The sequence below is a fragment of the Hippoglossus stenolepis genome, chromosome 8 (assembly GCF_022539355.2).
Source record: "Hippoglossus stenolepis isolate QCI-W04-F060 chromosome 8, HSTE1.2, whole genome shotgun sequence".
In the NCBI taxonomy this organism is placed as follows: domain Eukaryota; kingdom Metazoa; phylum Chordata; class Actinopteri; order Pleuronectiformes; family Pleuronectidae; genus Hippoglossus; species Hippoglossus stenolepis.
Genome location: NC_061490.1, coordinates 11,511,876 through 11,533,484, shown reverse-complemented (window position 1 = coordinate 11,533,484; position 21,609 = coordinate 11,511,876). Strand labels below are relative to the sequence as shown.

The 21,609-nt window shown below is 40.2% G+C and overlaps 1 protein-coding gene across 2 annotated transcripts in view; it reads left to right on the top strand.

The window, feature by feature from the left end:
• The window catches only part of LOC118114259 (transmembrane protein 65), a 37,889-nt gene that overhangs the window by 12,886 nt on the left and 3,394 nt on the right, over positions 1–21,609 (top strand). For both annotated transcript variants that reach the window (XR_004697436.2, XM_035164604.2), the window contains exons 3-7: positions 3,661–3,705; positions 7,739–7,806; positions 8,638–8,692; positions 15,177–15,219; positions 21,477–21,582. Coding sequence is in view for 1 of the 2 variants with exons in the window: in XM_035164604.2 (XP_035020495.1) it covers positions 3,661–3,705; positions 7,739–7,806; positions 8,638–8,692; positions 15,177–15,219; positions 21,477–21,582 (317 nt within the window). In the remaining variant the exon portion in view is untranslated. The remainder of the gene's footprint in view (positions 1–3,660; positions 3,706–7,738; positions 7,807–8,637; positions 8,693–15,176; positions 15,220–21,476; positions 21,583–21,609) is intronic.

The following is a 21,609-nucleotide window of genomic DNA, read 5'->3' as shown; positions in this document are numbered from 1 at the left end:
CACCACTCCTGTCGCTTGAAATTGGATTTTCTAGAGACGGCAGCTCTGAAACCTCCAAGCAATCAATACTTTGTACCAGCAGTTCTGGCCACCATAGATATTCATGTCAACTGTCAAGTGCTAATAAATGCCTCCATGAAACTCAAAGGATTGGGAGAGAAATTCTGTTGCTCGTTTCTCATTTTAGTTTTCATGAACTTTTGGAATTTAGTCTCATTCTTTTTTAAATGATGGAACAATATGGCAGGAACTGGCCTCTGTGTCGGGCTACAGACGATATATTGCATTGTTATTTATTTTCAGATTAAGTGGGACAGATTAGAGGGATTTATTCTCATGATCATAAGGCTCAATTCATTTTTAATCAGTTTTAATGTTCTGAGATCTGTAAAAATACATTGTTGTTTGCACATGATATCTCTTAAAATTTCTCAAATCCCTAATGTGGCTTGATCCCTTTAATTCTTATGAAAAATTATCTAAACAAATATGGATCATAACAGGGTATGTGATGTTTGTAAATTATGGCAAACGTACAAATATAAGGAAACTGTTTCTTACATCTCACAAAGGAATTCCAGAGAGTGCCAGTGTTAACATTTAACCCTGGGGTTAAGACACTGTATTTCTATAGCCCATACATTCAGTCCTTGAGGGTGAGCAGGTTTTAGTGACAATCAATAACTACACCAGATTTACCAGTGATAATTACTATTGTTTTCCTAGGGGCTAATGTTAAGAATTGGTGAGAACATATATGTTGTAGGGAGAAGGTCGACTTCTTAAATGCTGCAGAAAAAGCTAAACACAGGGCACAAGAACACACAGGAGTGAATGATAGTGAGACGGAGCCCCACAGTTTGACACCTCGACCCTCCCATCTGTAAATGACTAATCTGACTGACCTTCATAAATTATCGGTGTGGGATTGACTCGTCTGATATTGATTCAAACTCAATCATTTAACACCTTTTTTCCTCACTTCTGCTAAAATGCCGTTTTCATAAGTCGGCCGATTTTACTTTCTTTAGAAACCTCTTTCTCTTTTTACTATTGAGCATTTAGTTTATCCCCAAGGGCTTCTGATAATGTCTCTTTGGTTGTATAAACAGACAGAAGAGACTCAATAATATACTGTGTTTACTGTCTGTAAGTCAAAATTAAAAAAATAGGCTGTCAGTCATCACTGCTTCAAGACTTACAGTTTTTTAATTAAGTTCTGTTTGTGAAACCACCGTTGCAATAAATGCTTGTATCTGAAATGAGGAGAAAAAGCAGATCCCTCTGTATCGTATATCAATTGTTAATGACATCCACAGCGAGTTATTTCATTTCTGGAGGCGTACAGATAATAGTGTCATGTGACTGCTGAGAATAATCCAGCAGCGGTTGTTCAGAGGAGGCTTCAGAGAGGACAGTTGTGAAGTAGAGGCAGCAGTTACTCTGACAGCGTTTGTTCACTGGTGACCATGGGAGGATCACTGCATTCAAAGCATTTAATTAAATCCCAAAACAACCCCTGGATGAGTGATTAGTGGAAAGAAACACGTTCTGCTGCCTAAACGCTGGAGCCATTAGTCTTCTGCAAACGTGAAGCTCGCCTACTGCCAGTTACTTTCTGACTGGCCGTGGGAGAATTCATGCCTCTTCAAAAAACCTGCGAAATGAGATAGTGGATTTAACAGCGTTCATGAGGACATTAGAGAAAGAAAAGCACAAATGGAGGAGGAGATTCAGGTGAAGGCAATGACTTTGCGTGAGCATGAGCACTGACGGTGAACGTACCGAATGTGTCAGCAGTTTACTGAGGTGGACAATTGTGCGTTGTTGTGTCAGCAACATGAGATGAGGGCTGGAGTAGGAAGCTTGTAATGTGACACTGACTCCTGAATGGAAATGAGGGGGAAGAGAAGCAGATGGGAGGGGAGAGCCGACAGGGTGGAGGAAACAAGGCAGATGGTTATTTTCTTCCATTTGATTTGTATTGCCGCCTGGATTCGGATGTGATCAAGTGGTTAATTTTGCCAGTTTTCTCTATTAAATCATTTAGTCGTTTTCCTACTTCAGACTTACCTCCAATTTGCAAAACTGTGTTCACAATTTTCATGCTGTACCAGAATCAAGACACAGAATCTGGAATGAGTTTGACTTTTAAATGAAATTCAAGCAATCACTGCAAAGGACAACGTTAATGGTTTTCAACCAATCAACTCTGCATAATGTCTGGAAAATTTGGTCCCCGACATTTGCCTTTCATATATATATATATATATAAAACCTAGCTGGAGATCGTCTAAGTCAGATGCTTTCACAACAGCAGAAAAATCTCCACAGCGTTCAGGTGAGGGGTGGTGCCTGAGTAGAGCATGTAGGAGGCAGGACATGACATTTATATCCCTCTGTGGGAATCACACGTGAAATCACACCAGCGTTGGCCCTTATCACTAAAAGCTCTTAAAACCTGTTGCCTTTCTAAGTTGACGTCAATATCAGTGTCTTCTACATGCACGGCTCCTCTTTTTCATCCTGAGATATTTTTTAACTGTTTTATTTTTTCAGTATTGCGTCTGCCACGTGTTAGAGAAACGTCATCCACACAGCCACTTGCTTGCTTTGAGTTCTCTGTACATTCTCCTGCTGTATTCTCACATGGGCTCACTTTAGCCAGAGTTTCTCCTAAAAGGCTGGCAGGGAAAACTCCGGAGAATATCCGAAGCAATTGTGTTCTTACAGCCCCTCTTGATGATTTCAGGAGAATATCCAGTTCAGTGCATTTCTGAAAGCTGCTTCAGTGAAAGCAAAGTCAAAGTGTATTCAAGATAAAAAAGAAACATGTCAGATGCAAAAGAAATCTTTTCCTCAGATTCGTATATTTTCCCTCATTATGAAAAGCTTGGAGCTGATTGTGCCTCTGTATGTGCGTGGTTATACAACACCTGTAGAAGATGAAACAGAATTCAGTACGTGGACTCTTCATTTTCCACTTTTACCTCACAGCAATTTGTCAGTTTTCACGCAGCCTGCAGAGGAAATAATAATGACTTGTCTTTTCATCCCTAAAACCAGTTTAATAACCTCTTGTCCACGTACGAGTTCACAGTAAAACGAGCGTTGCGTTGATTGTGTCACATCCAGTCTGACACTTGGTTTATTCTGGGCCCTCTCATCGCAGCTCGACGTCACAGCCCGTTAGCTTCAGTGTCACGCTGTCAGAAACCTGTGATGAGATCTCACGTCGTTTTATTGTCACACATGTTATGTTAGATGCTGTTATTGCTTGAAAACTTGATTACATGAATGAAGAAACAAAAATTTTACTCCATCACACACACACACACACACACACACACACACACACACACACACACACACACACACACTCTCTTCTGATGCAGAATTATCATTTTCTGATGTCACCCTCGAGGAGATGGCAACGAGGGAGTCGCTCCTTTCTCCTCTTTCTCTCTGACTCTCCTAGATCCCCCCTTTCTCCCTCACTCTCCCTCTCTCCCTCTCTTTTTATCTCTCACTCTGTCCTAAAGGTCCCGACCGATAAGCTTTGCCATTTAAGAACTCTGTGACATTTCTGCTGACTTTAAAAACCTGGTGAAAGGACATGTACCTTCTTTATAATTCATTTTCTTCTTCTTTTCTTTTCAGGGCGGCTGGAAATCGCGCCACCTACTTCAGCACAGTTAAGATATGGTAATAAGTCTAATTTATTTATGAATCTTGGTGTGCTTGTGTGTGTATCTCATTGTTGATAAAGTGATGGTTAAGGTAAGTATATTATTAATATTGTAAGACGACCACCTATTGACTTATCCTTCATTCAACCAGGAAGAGCACTGAAGGATTGGTCTTTATTAGAAATTACTGAGCAGGTTGCAGTGGTTCATACATCATCTTTGTTTCCATGGCGACCCCAAATGAAAGCAGAGAACGTGCTGTGCATGAACTTGGCTGATAGTTAAGCTAAGATAAGCTTTTTGTGAACAGACATTAATTAGTTATTGCACCCGACTCAAATTGGTACTGTAGGATAAAACATAAACTTAATTTAATACGAATAAAACTTATCAGCAGGTTTATTTACTTTTTCACATTAGTTTCCACTCATGTGTGTAGTTGTCTTCCTTCATGACTGTAATGACAAATAAAGACAGATGGTTTTAAGAGGAGTGAAGGAAGCCATCTACGTCAAACTAGAGAAACCATCTGTGGACAGAGGAGGAGGTTTAAGACACCACCTATCACATACAAGCCACATGCAACACAGTCCTGACTTCCATCCCCAGGAAGTTTCACTGCAATTCACACCTTCCCACCAAACCTCAGCGACTCCTAACGACCCGACAAGTCAAATACCTGGGACTCAGTAGTCAGTTAGATCTGAAGTAAGCCTCTTGGATGAGAGGGGAAACGTCTTCAAGAAACTCAACCAAGTCCAGTTGACCTGTTTTTTAGCACTTGGAAATGACAAATAGAGCGAAGTAGTCAGCAAACCCCAAAAGCCCTTGACCCAATTCTTGTTGTTTTTATGATTACCTGTCCTTATGTTGTCTTCTATAAATGATTAGGAACAACATATTGCACATCCATCTCTGCATCCATTCATCCCATTTGTTCTTTCCATTCATTCATTCTTCCATACCACTTCAGTAAAAAATAGACTGAATTTGTAGATAATGGCCTAAAAATGTTCGGATACATTTATTTACATGAGACGTGCAATTTAAAGCTCTTGAAGTAATGTTTGTGATGTGCTGGGTTTCTATGTGAAGAGGCTCAGTGTAGTACAGTGACTTTCAGAGCATGTGCTGCTAAGAATAGAAGGTCAAACACTCACATACACACACACAACAGAATATTCGTGCAGGCATCCTTCACTTTACGCTGCTCAGTTACGGACATGACCTCAAACCTCTGAGACTTTCCAATCTCCTCCTCCTCCTCCTCCTCCTTGGAAGCTTGGAAACACATCGTCATTCATCACCTTGTGTTTGTCTTTCTTGCTCACAGCTTTCAATAAATAGTGAGATCTTTGTGTGTCTGCGGGCAGAGACACAAATACAGAATCTCCTCTGGTCTTCCACTGCACTGCAACGCTGGTTTTCCTGCTTTGGCTCCTCAGTAAAGAAAACACAACTTCAAGCAGCCGTCACTACAGCAACGGTGTTGAACACAGCGCTCATGAATTTTCCTCAACTCAGCAGAGTCTTTGTGTTGCTGTGTGTATTGTTGCCTGGTTTTTATCTCAATGGAAGTTATGCATGTTGAAAAAATTTGACTTTCCATTAGTGTAAAAACACTGGAGTCATAACACTGTGACCTAAAGATCACGAAATAAGCTGGAAAACTGATTGTGTGTGTTAGGGCTCATTTAATGAAGTGTGCATGCAATTTGGAGCATGTTGATGTTTCATAAACTTCAGTCTCATATGCCCTATGTCATTTATTTATATATATTATACTTGTCAATATATTGAATTATACCAATTAAAGTTTTAGACTTCCAAGTGTGAGCAGTAACAGACTTTAAGAGTTGACTCCCCGAACAGCTTTAGAATTAGTTGTTTTATTAGAACTAACATAGCCAGAGGAGTCCATTTTTAATTTCCTGAAAGAAGTTTTGTCCTTAAAGGCTTTAATATGTAAAACAGGTAATGAAGTTTGGAGCAGCTGAGTCCAGGGGAGATAATGGAAGTGGTGGGAATCCCTTGTCATAAAACCTGTATATGGACACTCTTAGTTTGAGGATGAAGCTTTGAGTTGATGTTTAATGTTTTAAAATAGAAAGAAACCAGAGGAGTGAGAGGCAAAATATCTCCGCTGCCGAGACGTGTTGAGTTCGAGTTTGTTTTTCCTGCAGAAGTATCCAAACTAAACACCAGGATTGAATTCAGACGAGCTGAAGTGCTCTTCAGAATTCAGTCAGAGTTGGTTTGGCATTTCAAGACGCCTGTGTTCAAGATACGAGTGAGGAGGTGTTTTGTGCAGCGGGGATCAAACGGGGAAAGTAATAAATCTCAGTATGTAGGATATTGAAGGGGAGCTGCTGCAGGACAACCACCTTAAACACAAAATGTATTCAGCAGTTGTTGTGCGTTAAGCAAACAATTACACTTTCAGCAGCTACTTGAACCAGTGTGAACTTCACTTGAACTTCAACTAGAATAGAACCTTCCGCAGGCTGACATTTAGAATTCCCTTTCACAGCACCAACAGTACAATATATATCTGATATGCCCACACACACACACACACACACACACACACACACACACAGGGCCTGAATTATGAATGCATAGGGACATACTGTATACATTGTCGACATATTTACATTTTTATAGCTTCCTTTGGCCTGAAAAATAATATCTATGACATCGTTTACACTAAAGATCATCGTTTGAGATTCAAGGCTCAGGTTTTGTTTTGCTGCCGTCCTCCGAAGTGGCCAATTGTACCAACAGCCTTGAATGTACAGGAGAAATACGATGTGATAACATAGCCACTAATTTACTGTTTCGCTGTATTTTAGTATGTACTGTATGTACATTTTGCAGTGGTTAGAACGGTTGCCTCACAGTGAGAAGGATCCTGGTTCGATTCCTGGTTCGGCCGGGGGTCTCTCCGTGTGGAGTTTACATGTTCTCCCTGTGTCTGTGTGGGTTTTCTCAGGCTTCCACCTACAGTCCAAAGACATGCAGATTGGGGTTAGGTTAATTGGAGACTCTAAAATGTCCATAGGGGTGAATGGTTGTTTGTCTCTGTATGTTGGCCCTGTGATACGCTTGTGACCTGTCCAGGGTGTCGTCAGCTTCTCACCCAATGTCAGCTGGGATTGGCAAATTTTGTGTGATCCAAATTTTCTTTCTTTCTCTTTTTTCCTGTAACTGTTTTCCTATTTTTCATGTACCTTTTTTTTCATACGTCTGAGAATTCAAGGTTGAGAAACTTTAAAATATGTTCTTCACCCTGTGGCCTTTGTACCAAAGTGAAACATTGATCCATAGATAAAGAACTTGAAGCTAAACATGGCCCTCGCATACTGATGGAGGAGACTGACATCTGCATGACTCCAATTACTTCAGCGTCACCTTTACCTCCGATATTTAGACTTATCTTACAAAACATTACATTCATTTCCAGGGATGAATTTTATATTTTCTGTGATCAAATGGATTCAACTAAAATCTGTACACTAAGATTAGTAACAGCTGTTCTTTAGTATGTCTCCAGATTTTGTCACCAAATAATAGACACTCATAAATATCAGTCCCCTAAATATGCCTGTTGTTTTTCATCAAGATCCACAAATTATTCTCTGAGAAATCAACCAAAAAGTTTTTTTTTTAAAAAGCCCTATCTGGCATTTTAAGAAGTCTTGGACCTGCCCCCTGATTCAGATTTGCACCCAAATTAAATGGATTGTTCCTTGGATCCTGTCCCATCCCTCCAAAACATAACCTCCTTGGTGGAGGTGATAAACAACTCATAAATATTAATTTCCGCTTTTATTGTTTCCCCATAATTTTCCTCTGAGTACAGCTGCAGTGTCTATTTCTAGTGAAATCTTGCTCTGGTATCCTCCGTGTTTATTATGTCACGGTTCTGCTCTGCCAGGCTTAATTATGTCTAAGAGGTTGTTATTTATGAATGCAGACCTAAACACAATCTGCATGTTGTGTTTGTTTTGTCTGTTGCTGATTTATTGTTTGTTTTTGTTACTTTACAGTTCTGCTGCACAACGCAATCCCTTTTGTTGGATTTGGATTCCTGGACAACTGCATCATGATCGTTGCTGTAAGTGTTAAATGCTGTGGTCCCCCGCAGCTTAGTGGGGACACAGATTTACTCAGTGCTACAGGGGGAACCAGTGCATTCAGAGAATATGTTGTATGGGCTCTAGGTGCTGAAGGGAACTTTGCACAGTAGAGTCGAGGGAGAAGGAGAAAAACAAACCCTGTTTGTTTGATCTATATCTGTAAATATTTCTGTTTTCCTGCAAACTGCCTCTCGTCTCTGTAAACTTGCTCAAATAATGAGAACAGAAGAGGAATACATTTTTCTGACTTAATTTAAAGTGTGCTTGCCATCGGGGTTATTTATGTAACTCAGCATGAATTCTTATTCACCCTCTGCAGGGATTTAGGAAGACAAATGGACAGAGAGAGACTTATACACAAGAGAAGCAAACTAAAGAGAATAAATCTACAGTAAATAGAACATTATGAAATGTCATCACTTTGCTCGAAAAGCAATAAACTGCAACATAAAACAAAATATTTAGGCCGTGCAAGTTTAACGTGGGCTCAGCCAACACATAGAAAATGAAATCAATAAGTTATCACAGCTTCGGGATGGAACTAGCTGCTCTGTAAAAAGAATGTGCATTTATTAGGGTGGCATTTTCTTTTAAAGTAAGTGACTGTACAAGCCTGAGTGTTCCCAGGCCGGCCAGAGCCTTTATTATGGATTATAAACACAGTGAGATCATTGAGCACAACTTTACCGCCAGGATCGTAAGACACAAATGTTGCAGTTATCCTCACCACTGTGTTTTCCATTCTTACAACCACACCTCTGTAATCTGTGTGTTGATCTATGTGTTTGTGTGTATGTGTTATTTCTCAGGGCACTCATATTGAGTTATCCATCGGAGTTGTACTCGGCATTTCAACTATGGCAGGTAAGAGAATCCCATTCAATTTTAATGTTCATTAAATTGTATTATCGGCTTAGAAATATGTTGAATCTTTTTCCAAAGGCATGTAGCAGACTTTGAATCTGTACATAGAGATGTTTGGATTTGTTTTTTAACTGTTGTTTTCCTTGTATTTGCTATTTGGATTTATATCTCAGTTGTTTACATGTTGAGGCTTCTTTCCTTGTGTGTCTCTCTTACTTGACTTCCTGTCTTTGCCTGGTTTTCCCACTCCTGTAACTGTCTGCACCTGCACTACCGTGTCTCACCTGAGTTCAGTCATCCCCTGCCTCTTGTGTGTATATATTCTCTGTGCTCTTCACTCTTCTCTGTCAGTTCATCTGTTCACATCTCTGGATTTTCCTCAAGCTTCACTTTTACTGGTTTGTGCCCATTTACTTTCTGTAACGCTTTTAATTTGAACTTCTAGTTTGCGTGTTTATCTACCTGCTTTATTACGTCTATCCAGAAACGAAACTAAAATATCCAGTACACAAAGGCTGCCAATCTTTAAGAGCCAGAGTCTGTTCAGTAGCGAACGTGGGACGGAGCCGCTGTAGCGAGGTCCCGTCCATAATGAGTCAGTCTCAGCTGTCAATCTTGAAATCTCGTTTTCATAACATCGAATAACTAATTAAAACATACATCAGTGTGATAGGAACTACCTAAATATCTTTGAGAGAAGTTTATTCAAGTGTTACTTTGACTTTGTAGTTTGGTCCATGTCACATCAATTAACATGGAGGAGACAGGAATTACGACCTATACCGCAGCCACCAGGGAGCATTTTAGACGCTTTGGCTTCACTTTGTTGGAGCAGTGATGTCTTAATATACTCTGTGGTTTAACCTCACAGACTTTGTTCTGGTTCAGAAACACATTTTGCCTGACCACACTCCAAGTGCTGTCCACTGTTTGCATCCTTATTAGAGTATTGTCTGCCAAATTATTATGGACTCAAAACAACAACCGTAGAACGAGACATTTCCAATTCCAGCGTGGTCAGAAGACTCATTGTGAAGCTGTGATGAAACACTAACAGTCTGACCACTGCCCTGACACTAATCCAAAATGAATTGAGATGATAATGAAGCACTGAGTGATAATGATAATTTCATAAATATGATAATGGTGTTCAGCATCAATTTGAGTGGATGGCGTCATATCCACTTAGTTTAAAGAGGCACATTTGCATTTTAATATTCTCACCGGTTCCTATTCTGTATCTGCTGGTAGAGACACTGAGGTTTTTACATTACATTACAGTGAATATGAACAGCACTGATGAAGCAAGAAGATTGTTGCTATTTACATAGTCCATACAATTTTAGCAGCAGCCAACCATCCCACTTCCACCCTGCCTAACTCTGCAGGTGTTATCGTTCCTGTTGTTGCTGCTGAGACTCGGTAAACTGATCAGTCTTCAAGACTAAGATGAGTCATAGCTGATGCAGTGAAGGAGGAGAGGATGTAGAGGACTGACATTTTTACCTCCGTCACAATACTTGGTTGAATCATGACGTATGGGTCCGGAAAGAACCCATTCAAGTTTGGTGCAGATCCGGGGACAGATCCAGGATTTCTTTTCTCTGGAGAATAATTGATATTTTGATAGCGCTCATATAACACTAATATTTATGAGTGTGTGCACTTTGGTACAGATGTAAATGAAAAGACATAGTGAATTAAATGTGGTTTCACACGGGGACTGTTGGGCCTTGGCAGAGGTATGTGCTTCTACTTTATATTGCTTTTGACTGAGAACTTGCAGGAATCAAATAACCTGACCAGTGCAGATTACAGAGCAAAGAGAAATTGATCCGAGGTGTAAAAGGTCTCTACCTTTTACACCTCGGATCAATTTCAGTTGAGGCAGGCTTTGAGGTTCTTAATGTGTGTCCAAGCAAGTATGACTTGATCCTACTCCAGATTTCTAATTCAAACCTTTAATTTGGGATCGAGATTTCGATTTTGATGAAGCCAAAGAAGCAATTTCAAGCCTGGTGGGATTTATAGAGCAGAGAATTATCAGATTCCAAACTCTGCAGGCAGAAAATGTAGAATCCAATTTTCAACTTCAGGCTTCAGACAGGCTGCTCTCAGTTTGACAGGCAGTCTGTCATCTTTGCGTAGCAAGATTTGCCAGTGAACTCTTGCTACAGAAATCCCCCCTTCAAAGAGTTATTTGTAAAAACTATAAAACTTCCCGAGAGCCTGTAGAGACACTGATAGATTCATTCAAAACAGAAGGAGCTTCTGTTCTTTCCTCCAGCACATAGCCTCAGCCCCGTTTCTCACTCAGACACACTTTCACAGCAGTTGTTACTGTTACTCATTCCCGCTACGTCAGGGACATTCTGGGGTCTTTGCAAATCAACAGGCTGCCGTTATCTCACCCGGTCCACAGTGATTTAACACTAGTGTCAAGTCTGTAGTCAAGTCCACCAATCACTCGGTCTCCAGGAGGCAAATGTGTCTCAGCTGACAGGAGTGAAGATGGAGGCTGCGCCGGGTCGAGCTAATTACATCATTTAAAGAGAGGTAATGATGTGGAAAATCTCCAAAAAGGACCCTTGTCCTTCTCAACCTTCACAAGTATGTACCATACAGTCTATGGTATGTACATTTCAATTTGATCCACATGAATATATTAGTATTCACATATTAGTAATATATGTTACATGTGTGTATGTGTATAACATACAGGCTGTGGCCTCATCGTGTATCATGGTGGCAGCTGATCATGGATTACTATCACAACTAGATTGCTAAAATATACAATATCTCTTCCCACATTCAATCCCCTATATAATTACAACTCTCATTACAGCTCTGCCTTCAATGCCCCCCACCCCCACCCTTTCATCTTTCTCAGACATTTTCCTTTTGCTTGAATACAAATAAAATGTGATTGATACCGATCTCCTGTTAACATCGTGGATTAACAGGAATAGAATATAGTTATATGTAGTATTAACTTGATAAAACAATGTCTGTAATGAGCTCACATGCAGTAAATACACACATAACCTTAAGTGCTAAGTGTGTGTGTGTGTGCCTGTGTAGGTTATTATTGCTAAAATAATGAAATGCTGCAGACATCAATGGGTGTTGCTCACCCTTTTGTTTTTCAGGATGTGAACATCACAGCTGGTAATTGAGCCTCGGAGACAAAAGCAAGAAACCCCAATAAAAAGTTCACACTTTCTCATATTTGTCATTTCACATTATTTCACGGCCCATTTCTCTTTATAGTTGGGAAATCGAGGCATTCAGTTGGTCGAGTTCAGCTTCAGGACTAGACATTTTTGGAAAGTTCCCGAGAAAGAGCTGTCATAAAGTTAGTTTATTCAGTTAAAGGTTCAGTGTGTAGAATTTAGTGACATCTAGTGGTGAAGTTTATATTCAATTTCTGCAAATAGATCCCTTATACTTAAATCTTAAACACTGGCCCTTAAAGGAGCGAGGGGAACAGGGATACAAGTCTTTCCTATTGGCTAAATCTCCTAAAATCTAAACATTTCTCTCCATCCTATCTGACTAAAGAGATTATTAAAACTTCCCGTGTAATGACTCAGCCCAGCCAAACTCCTCTACTGCCTCCTCACTCTCTGCCCTTCTCTGGGCTTTACTCCGTCTCCCTTGGATTTACTCCATCTCTCTTTAATTTAATTTGTGAGATCAAACGACGGAGCTTGTAAAACAATGTTAACGTGTCTGCGATGTGTTAATCTGCATCTTTTGGAACTGCTCCACTTGTGCGTGGGATTCCGTCTCTCACCAACCTGTGGACGTGGGCTGAATGTGAGAGACAGAATCAGAGCGAGCAGCGAGTTTAAGACCAACAGCTGACCGTGGCTTGTAATTACACCTGAGCTGCCTGAGCACATAATCAAGCTGATTGGATCTCCATTACATATGCCTCCTCGGGGGGGCTTGTTCGTAGACATGATGTGTAACAGTGGGATATATTGTTATTGTTATTACTTAATAAATCTTTAATCTAACCTAATAAACTAATCAGTTCTTCTTTTCATTTCCAAGTGAGAATTGAAACAGCAAAGAGAAATAAGTATATATAAGTATTGATATTACTTATAATGATTTTAATTAAAGTCTAAATGAGAACTCTCCAGCCCACATGGACTCGAATCTACCAAAAGAGTAAAGCTGCTGCAGTGAACATAAAAATACCATCTGCCACAAAAACTCCCAATCTATTTTGTTTTATTATCCATCCTGGAAAAACAAAAGACACTGCATTTAAATGTGTTACCCCTATGTTACCGTATAACGAACATTAACTTCATCTTTAATCTCACTTAAATCACATCACAATCAATTCTTTTTTCCTCAAGGACACCATCGTATTAACTGGTAGAAAACAAATATCACAGGTAAGAGCTGCCATACACGTAGAAGACACGGACGAGGATGTCAAATTGGAAAGACGAGGAAATTTGGGAGCTTTTGAGATAAGGGCAGCGCTGAAATTGTCAAACAAGTTTAAGCGACAGTAAGAGCATTTATACATCATGTCCTGCCTCCTGCTCAATCTAACCAGGCGCCACCCCTCGCCTCAATGTTCTGGAAATGCTCCTGTTGCTGTGAACGTGCCTGACTCAGATGATCTCCTGCTTCATTCTTCCGGCAAACTCAGGAAATCTTTCTGGACATTTTCTGGAGTTCAAGTATAAAAACAGCTCAGACTGGGATCCTGCTCATTTTGCACAGATCCATTGTGTGTTTTGGCTCCAACTGACTGGCCAACAATTAGAAACTCTCCCTTCTAAAGCTGTGATGAGGTCCTGGAAAGAGTGCACCAGGCTAACATCTGGGATTAGAGCCAAGTACAACTGACCTACAACTTATTAACATTGATGCTTTGGAGCGGCGGGCAGGCGAGTCTCTCTTTGACAAGGTCAGGGTTGCAGGTCTGCTGGGACACAGTAAACAACACTTAGAGATCGCCGCAGCACACATCGATTCCCTTCATCAGACTGTGACTCTGCAGAGGCTTATCTGACTTCCTCTGTGCCCATGAATGTGGCTGAAGCTCCTGTGGATGCTTTGTTCAGAAAGTAGCTGCAGCCGCTGGGTGCTTGTTTGGAGTCATTATTTACTGTTTCCAGCCTCGTTGCCTGAGGAGCTCGAAGATTAGTCTGAAGTGATAGATACTCTCCTCCAGAGTTGGATGGAAATTGTGTCTTGTAGCACTAACAGCACTGCTGCTTTATTTCTGTTCCTCTGAGGGTTTTCTGTGCCGCCGCAGCAGCACTCTGATGTCAGGGTCATGGACAACAGAAGGGACACAAACAAATCACCTCATTCTCTCTTGTAGGAGCAGCTGTTACGTTGACATGAAAAACAACAGAACAAGCAGATTCCTCAAGGAATTTCCTGGTCTCCTACCCCCCTTTAAATGATTATTAGGCTTTATAGTTGGTTATAAAGGTTAAATATGCTTACTAGTTTAAAATGCTGCTTCTTGTTTATTACCCTCATCAAGGAGGTTTTTGCCGCTGTTGGTTGGTTGGTCAGATTATGTAGAATTATGCCACAGCTACTGAACGGCTTTCAACAGAACTTGGAGAACGGATGGGGGCTGGGTCAAGAAGGAGCCGTCAAATGGATGCGGACAAAGGGACGGATCTAGGATTTTTTTCATTTTCTTTGTGGGGATATGGCCAATTTCCCAGGGAATAATTCATGGGTCTTGATGAAAGAACTCAGGGATATTGAGGAGACCTGTGTAATGAGTGTGTGTAGTTGTATAGGCTTTGGCGGAGGTATGCGCTTTCCTGAGGGCCACTACAATCACTGCTGTCGTCCGTGAAGCTAGTGGCCTCTCAGGAGCCATGAGGTGTAATATCATCGAGCACCACAGGGAAGGCCTGTGAAGATAATTGAAGTGCTTATCTCTCTCAGCTCCTGGCCAGCACCTCACCCTCAGCTACAGATGCGTGTCACTCTATGGTCCAAAATGAACACTGCAGTTCTCCCTCACTCTACACGTTATTGAAAACACTCCCACACACCGTCTTCCTGGCAGTGATTTATTTATTCGTGACGTTTTGGTGCCAGACCTTCATCAGACAAATGGTTTCTGAGAAAGAGCAGCCGTCTTAGGATCAGTTATATTCTTTTATTATTCAATGCATATTTTCTTCTATAAAGTCATAATGGACAAAACAAATGATCTCTTCCAAATCAATTCATCCCGATGGGCCCGTTGTTCCCCTTATGTGTCAGATGGGTCTCCTCAGGTATTATTACTTGCATACATTGACATTGAAAGGGCTGAATCTAGTAACCTCTCAATGTGAAGAATGCTGGCAGATGAATCCTGGAACATTCCCATGAATTGTGCCATCTCTCTCTCTCTCTTTGTCTCTTTGTCTCAAAATCCTGTGTCTTCCTCCTGCTCATTTTATCCTCTTGTCTATTTCTCTTCTCACATTCTCTGCAGCTGCTGCCCTCGGCAACCTGGTGTCTGATCTGGCAGGACTAGGGTAAGAATATCACACACACACACACACACACACACACACACACACACACACACACACACACACACACACACACACACACACACACACACACACACACACACACACACAAACAGGCCGCTATTATATTTAATCAGGTTAGAATATTTTAATTGCTTTTCACTGACATTAAAAAGGTGGAGTTTTACCATCTCACGCTTCTTCCTTTAGTGAAGGCGATGTCTTTAAAATGTTCTGTATTAATAGGTAATTATAGATTTTAGCCCAGAGGAAGATAAGCATGAGCAGCAAGGGAGGAAATGAATGAGCCAGAGGTTTGTGTCCCAGAGGAAAAAGACTGAGGCTGAAGGGAAGTTACCATTAATAAGAACAGACCAGTAATTTAAAGTGATCAGTGTAGTTTGATAAATCAAGAGTGTGAGTGAGGGAAGGGAGATCATACAGCCTTCCTTGACTGGACATTTCGAAGCTGATCAGGTAATGTGACAGGTGTAGAAAAACTGTTGAATAACCAGATATCAATGTTAAACTAGTTATTATCATGTTTCCATCCCACAAAACAACCTCATTTTGGATCTGTTGACACTATTCCTTGATTATTTGAAATAATTTGTGTGCTCCTCGTCTACTTTATAACAAAGGCTCATAGTTATGGCCCGAGCTCCGAATTGTGTCAGGATCCCATTGTTCTCTTAGTTTTTCATCTTTCTACACATTTTAGATGGCAAAGAAAATGTGTAAACTCACAAAACTTTCTACACATATCTGGTTTGGCAACATTTTTTATATTTTATGGGTCTCGTGCATGGGGATGAAGAAATGGCTCAATAGCATCCAGCAGCTTACAAAAATATAAGCCCACTGTTTTCTTTTTGCCCTTGATGTATGAATTCACTTTAGACCCTTAGCCCAAGAGTACAAATCTCTTATTTTGAATTTATTGGTCAATGTTTGGACTCATCCAATTGACACAGACTGTAAGGATGGTGCTTATCAACTCTGGCTCTAGTCTGTACCCAGATCAGTCTGATGAACATGTCAAGTACTGAAACAAATTCAGGTTTTGTGTTGTTTAGATGGACGGACATCTTTTGCACAACCGCACATTGTATTATCCTATCTCCAAAACAAGTATTTACCCCTGTGGTAATATTTAATCATATTTTATTGCTGACGTACTAATATTTGACTAGATTAAAAAAATATATCCAGCCAGAATGAAAGTACTTTGTCACCAAGCCCAGATTCAAGTATTGTTTTGATTCCTATTTTCCTCCTTATGGTTTCTCCATTTTTATTTTCTTTCCACACGTTTGCTCTGAAAATGAATTGAAATAAGATCTACCAGTCGTGTTTCCAGCAGCCCAACACAGTTTTGTGCAGTATTTGATTTGGTTTGATCAAAAAGCAAAATGAGTCAATGGGAATAAGCTGATTCTTGACTATTACCCCCACCAGAGCCTCCTAGTGGTGACAGAGACCATGATCACCTCACCCTGCTTCACAGACAACCACGGGCTCTCAGCAACATTTTGGTTTTACCTCAATGATCATTATAACATAAGAAAGAGATTATTGCTCTAGTTAAAATTCAGGGAGGGTCAGTGAGTAGACAGACAGCACAGAGACTCTGCTTCTGCCTTTTCATCGTTTCAGCGTGATGGATGAGCCAAGTTGTTGTGGCCTCTCTGAACGCTCCCAGAAGACACACTCATAGTTCTTCTGTGCGTGCGTCTGTGTCTCCCACTCAGTCATAATTGGGAAGTGGAGCCCTTGAGGCCAGTTTGTCAAGGTGAGACTCAATTACACCAGACAGGAGAGGGTTTTTTTACACTGTGATATATTTACATCAGAGAGGCTGTTTGTCTGGAGTGTTCCTGGGCGCCTACTCCAGGTTTCCAGCACAACAACACCTACATCACAGCTTTTGTTCATTCAGACAAACAGCTTGAGTCTGCACATATACATCCTTTGCTTTAGATCACTCTGGGAACTGGAGGCACTTCAGTTTGCAGTATCAGTATGCATCCTGTGTTGTTCTCAACCTTTATTTACTGTTAGCAGTTAGTAAATGACAAAATACTTGCATTATGAGACTTTTCTTACCCGTAAATGTATGTGTTTTGTAGGTTGTTTCCTATAATTGGCTTATAATACATTCTCACTCCTTAGCTGTGTCCCCATTCAGGGGCTGCATCCTTCAAATCCAACCAACAACTGCGTGGATCCTTCTCTGGCCACTCTATCCTCTATATATAGAACTTTCATTTTGGTTTCATGCAGTCAGAAAATGAGAATAGTTGTCATGTAGAAATCCCCGAGCTCAGTGTTGTACCTCTAGATCAAAGTGGGTGGAGATATTTACAGAAATATCTACTTGATCTCCTGAGTTGTTTGAACACATTCAGTGCAGTGTTTTTTACAAATGAATTTCCCTCATCACTGGTATTTTTTCTAGTTTCTGTGGATGTAAACTGACATTTTATAGATGTAATTTACAATTTGGCTCGTTAACATCTTAAATTCATTAACTTGAATCCTTCCTATCAAATAATTACTAATACATATAACTTTTTCAGACACACTTAAGATTATAATTTGTTCCACATGATTCTATCAGTCTGACTGAGGACATCGCTATTCTACAAGTGATAAAAAAAGTTTAAACCAATTTAAACTGTAATTTTGTTACTGTCAAACTTTAGATTGTTTTGATGATTGTGTGCAATTCCCACTGTACTGACTCTACAGTTGATGGAGAGACAGGAAACACAGAGGTGAGGCGTGTCGGCCGTGGCTCAGGGGTTAGAGTGGTCATCCTCTAACCAGAAGGTCGGCAGTTTGATCCCATACTGAACCCCAAATTGCCCCTTCTCTTAGAGAAAGTCCTGCACATAGTTGCGCTGTATCAATGAAGCAATGAATGTCAGACTACTGTAAAGCTCTTTGACTGGTCATCAAGACTAGAAAATCGCTATCTGAATACAAACCATTTACATGTACGAGAGCAGGGCAAAACAAAGAAGACTTGACTCAAATCCTTGTTCCTGTCCACATGAACTGCCTCTGTTCAACGGTGGGATTTCCTCTCAGTTGTGTAACTACACAGCACAAACAGATGTAGCTGTCAACACAACGTTCCCCCTGAGTCTTTCTCGTCAATACTGTAGTGATTACATCGCAGTGACTGTTTGTGAATCCTCACACCAACGTCTGTTTCCATCATTTGACTGACACTGACTGAGCTCTGCGGCTCTGCCTCTCTGCTCCTGTATTGAGTTTCGGGTGTAATTAACTGTGATGAACATTCCTTTATTTAAACATTATTACATTATAAAGTTATTTATTTTAATCAATTTTACAAGCTGCTAAGCAGGAAATGCTGCTAAACTGATTATGGTTTAATATGCAGTCACTAAATCTACCAATCTTTCTATATTCATATAAATGTGTTTATGTGTAACTCTACCTCTCTCTACCTTACACCTTTTGAATTCTGTAATAAATTGTAGAATATCCCATATGATCTTTGTATCACTACATGTGGATAAAGACAAAATTACTGAATGATTGACGGTTACATTTCTCAGATATTGTTTTGTCCGGATCCACGTGTGGTACGTCATTGATCCCTTCAGGGAAAATCTCATTCTGCTCGTCGTCCTCTACGAAGGTTTAGAGACAGAATCTGTCATAGACCAGAGGGAATTCAGTGTCAATGAGATAACTCAGGAGGACGGAGACTTGTCTGTAATCTGAGTTCATCCTTTTGAAGGATAATCTTGTTAATGTCATCCCAACACTCAACTACTTGTCTCTTACACCAAATATACCATCAACAACCATCATTCATCACATAGACATTTGTGTTCCCTGTAGTTTAGGAACCACTGTTTCCTGCAGTAATGTGAGGGCAGCTGAGCCTTTTAATTGTGACGATACAGCACTATTGTATTATTGTCCACATTATAGGAAATGCCTTGATAATGTTTCTTTCTTTAAAGAAAACAAACTTCATTGAAATGTTTTGATTTAGTTGTTCTTGGGTTTCAGTCTTCTACTTCAATCTCATGTTATGGAAGAATCCCAGGTCTCATCTGATCGTATACTCTCAGTGAATTTCATCATTTGTAGGGTTTTGAGTAGTGCAGCGTTTTATTTCTGATGCCAACCTAATTTATTTTGCTTTCTGCTGTTGCAAGTGTGTGAAATTGACTTGAAGGCAGGAGTGTGTGTCACTGTTCAGTCGTAGGCGCACACATCAGAGGTTGTATATGAACACAGCGGCTGGCTTTTGAATTTTTTATGAGTTTGTATTTCATTAGTGTAGTGAAAGCAAAACAGTTTAAACAAATGTGACATTATTCATCTATATTTCTCCCCTTTCTGCTCTATTGTGAGGAACGGCTGTGAGCTTCAGCCTCACACACGCACACGCACACACACACACACACACACACACACACACACACACACACACACACACACACACAAATACTGTTTCCCTATCTTTGCTTTGAATATGCTCTTTACTACTTATCAATCCCCTGAGTTCGACAGCTCAAGCTGCAGCTTATTTGTGAGAGCAGTGAACTGAGGATCCATTAGTGTTTATGACTGAGGCAGTGAAATCCTGTACTGACAGTTTGTTTTTGAGCAGACTCAGTGGACACATGACAAGACACTTGTCAGTAAAGAACAGCAGCTTTCCAGATGAAACAATTACTATTATTATTATTTGTGTTATTGTTTTGGTAATTAAGCTGTAACTGTGTTTGCCTTTGCAGTTTGTTCAGTGATGTGTGTATATCAGCCCGTTTGCCTGTGCTCCTCTGTGGTCTGGTCAGAACTAATTGAGGGAAACCACAGCTCATAGCACTCCACTCAAAATGAAACTTTTATCATCAGCTGAGGTTGGAGAATAAAATCTTTGAATGAAGTTATGTTTGCACAGATTTTTGATTGTGACATATGCCAGAAGCTAAGGTGTTTTTCATGTTATATTTAAATATTCAGATTCTACAGTATTTGTGTGCTTATGTTCAGAATTTGTAGTTGCTACATCGTGATTTCCCAAACAACAACATTAAAACAAATGTTCTACAAATGACAATACAATCATGAAATTACAATTCTGCCTTCTTATTAAACTTAACCTTATTGTGTCATTACATATGTCTCACAATCTTTATGTTTTCTATCTGTGAGGGTTCTTTTTTTAAATTCATTCAATAGTTTTTTCATAGATTTTATTCATTTTACTGAACTTTACTGTGAACTTTATATCCTAAACTTGAGATAGAGCTTTGTCATGGACATAGAATATCAACCTTTTGTCTTCTGTGTAAACCACTGCAGAGTGCTGAAACAGATTTGATCTGTTCACACTGAACCTCTTCCTCTTCCTCTTCCTCTTTCTCTTCCTCTTCCTCTTCCTCTTCCTGTCCCTCTCCTCTTCGACACCCCGCTGGGTTTATGAAAGATGGCAGCGACAAGAAGTCAGAACATTAATTTGCTGATCTGTTTTGTTTTGTTTGCCGTTATTATCGATCACTCTTGTCGTTAACTTTGACAACTTTGCCCTGACGGGGGAAGCGTCGTCCCATCGGTGGTTTAATGGATCATGACTAGAAAAGAATATCAAGAGGAAACTATTAGGTGAAAGCAACAAAAGCAATAGAACATTGACACACAATAGGAATTTTAGCATTAGTCCAATCTCAACATGGTGTGGGCCCCTTTTGTTTTCCATTTTTAACAAAAGTCTTTGTGGCCATTTTTGCTTTGAGCAAAGGGCTTCAAATTCATGTAGCACAGACTGTAAATAAAGTTGGACGGCACGTCTCCTCGTCCTCCCACTATCCATAGTGTGATAAAACTTAAACATAAGACTTAAACCTTCTTTGAGAAAAATGTATTTAACATGCACTTTGTCATAGACCATCCACTAACATGGTGGTCTATGACCTATGCCGCAGCCAGACACCAGGTGGCGATCGAGACACTTTGGGAATAGAGATTATATTTAACGCCACCAGTGGTTGTCTGAACACCTTCCCTCACAAATTGATTCTGTAATTGATTCATGTTTATTGTAGTGACCTTTTAAAAAAGTTGCAATTAATTATTTTCTCAATTTATCACAGTTTCTCCCAGCACCTTAAGGGTTCAGTGAACAGAGGTGACTCATTGTTTCAGTCCTATTATTAACTTTCTTCTTTCTGTTTCTATTCCCTGTCTGTCGCTCCCTCTCTTCACAGACTGGCAGGTTACGTGGAGGCCTTAGCGTCTCGGCTGGGGATGCAGATTCCTGACCTGAACCCGAAGCAGGTGGACATGTGGCAGACCAGAGTCAGCTCTCATTCGGTTTGTTCCTACTACTAAAGCCCCCAA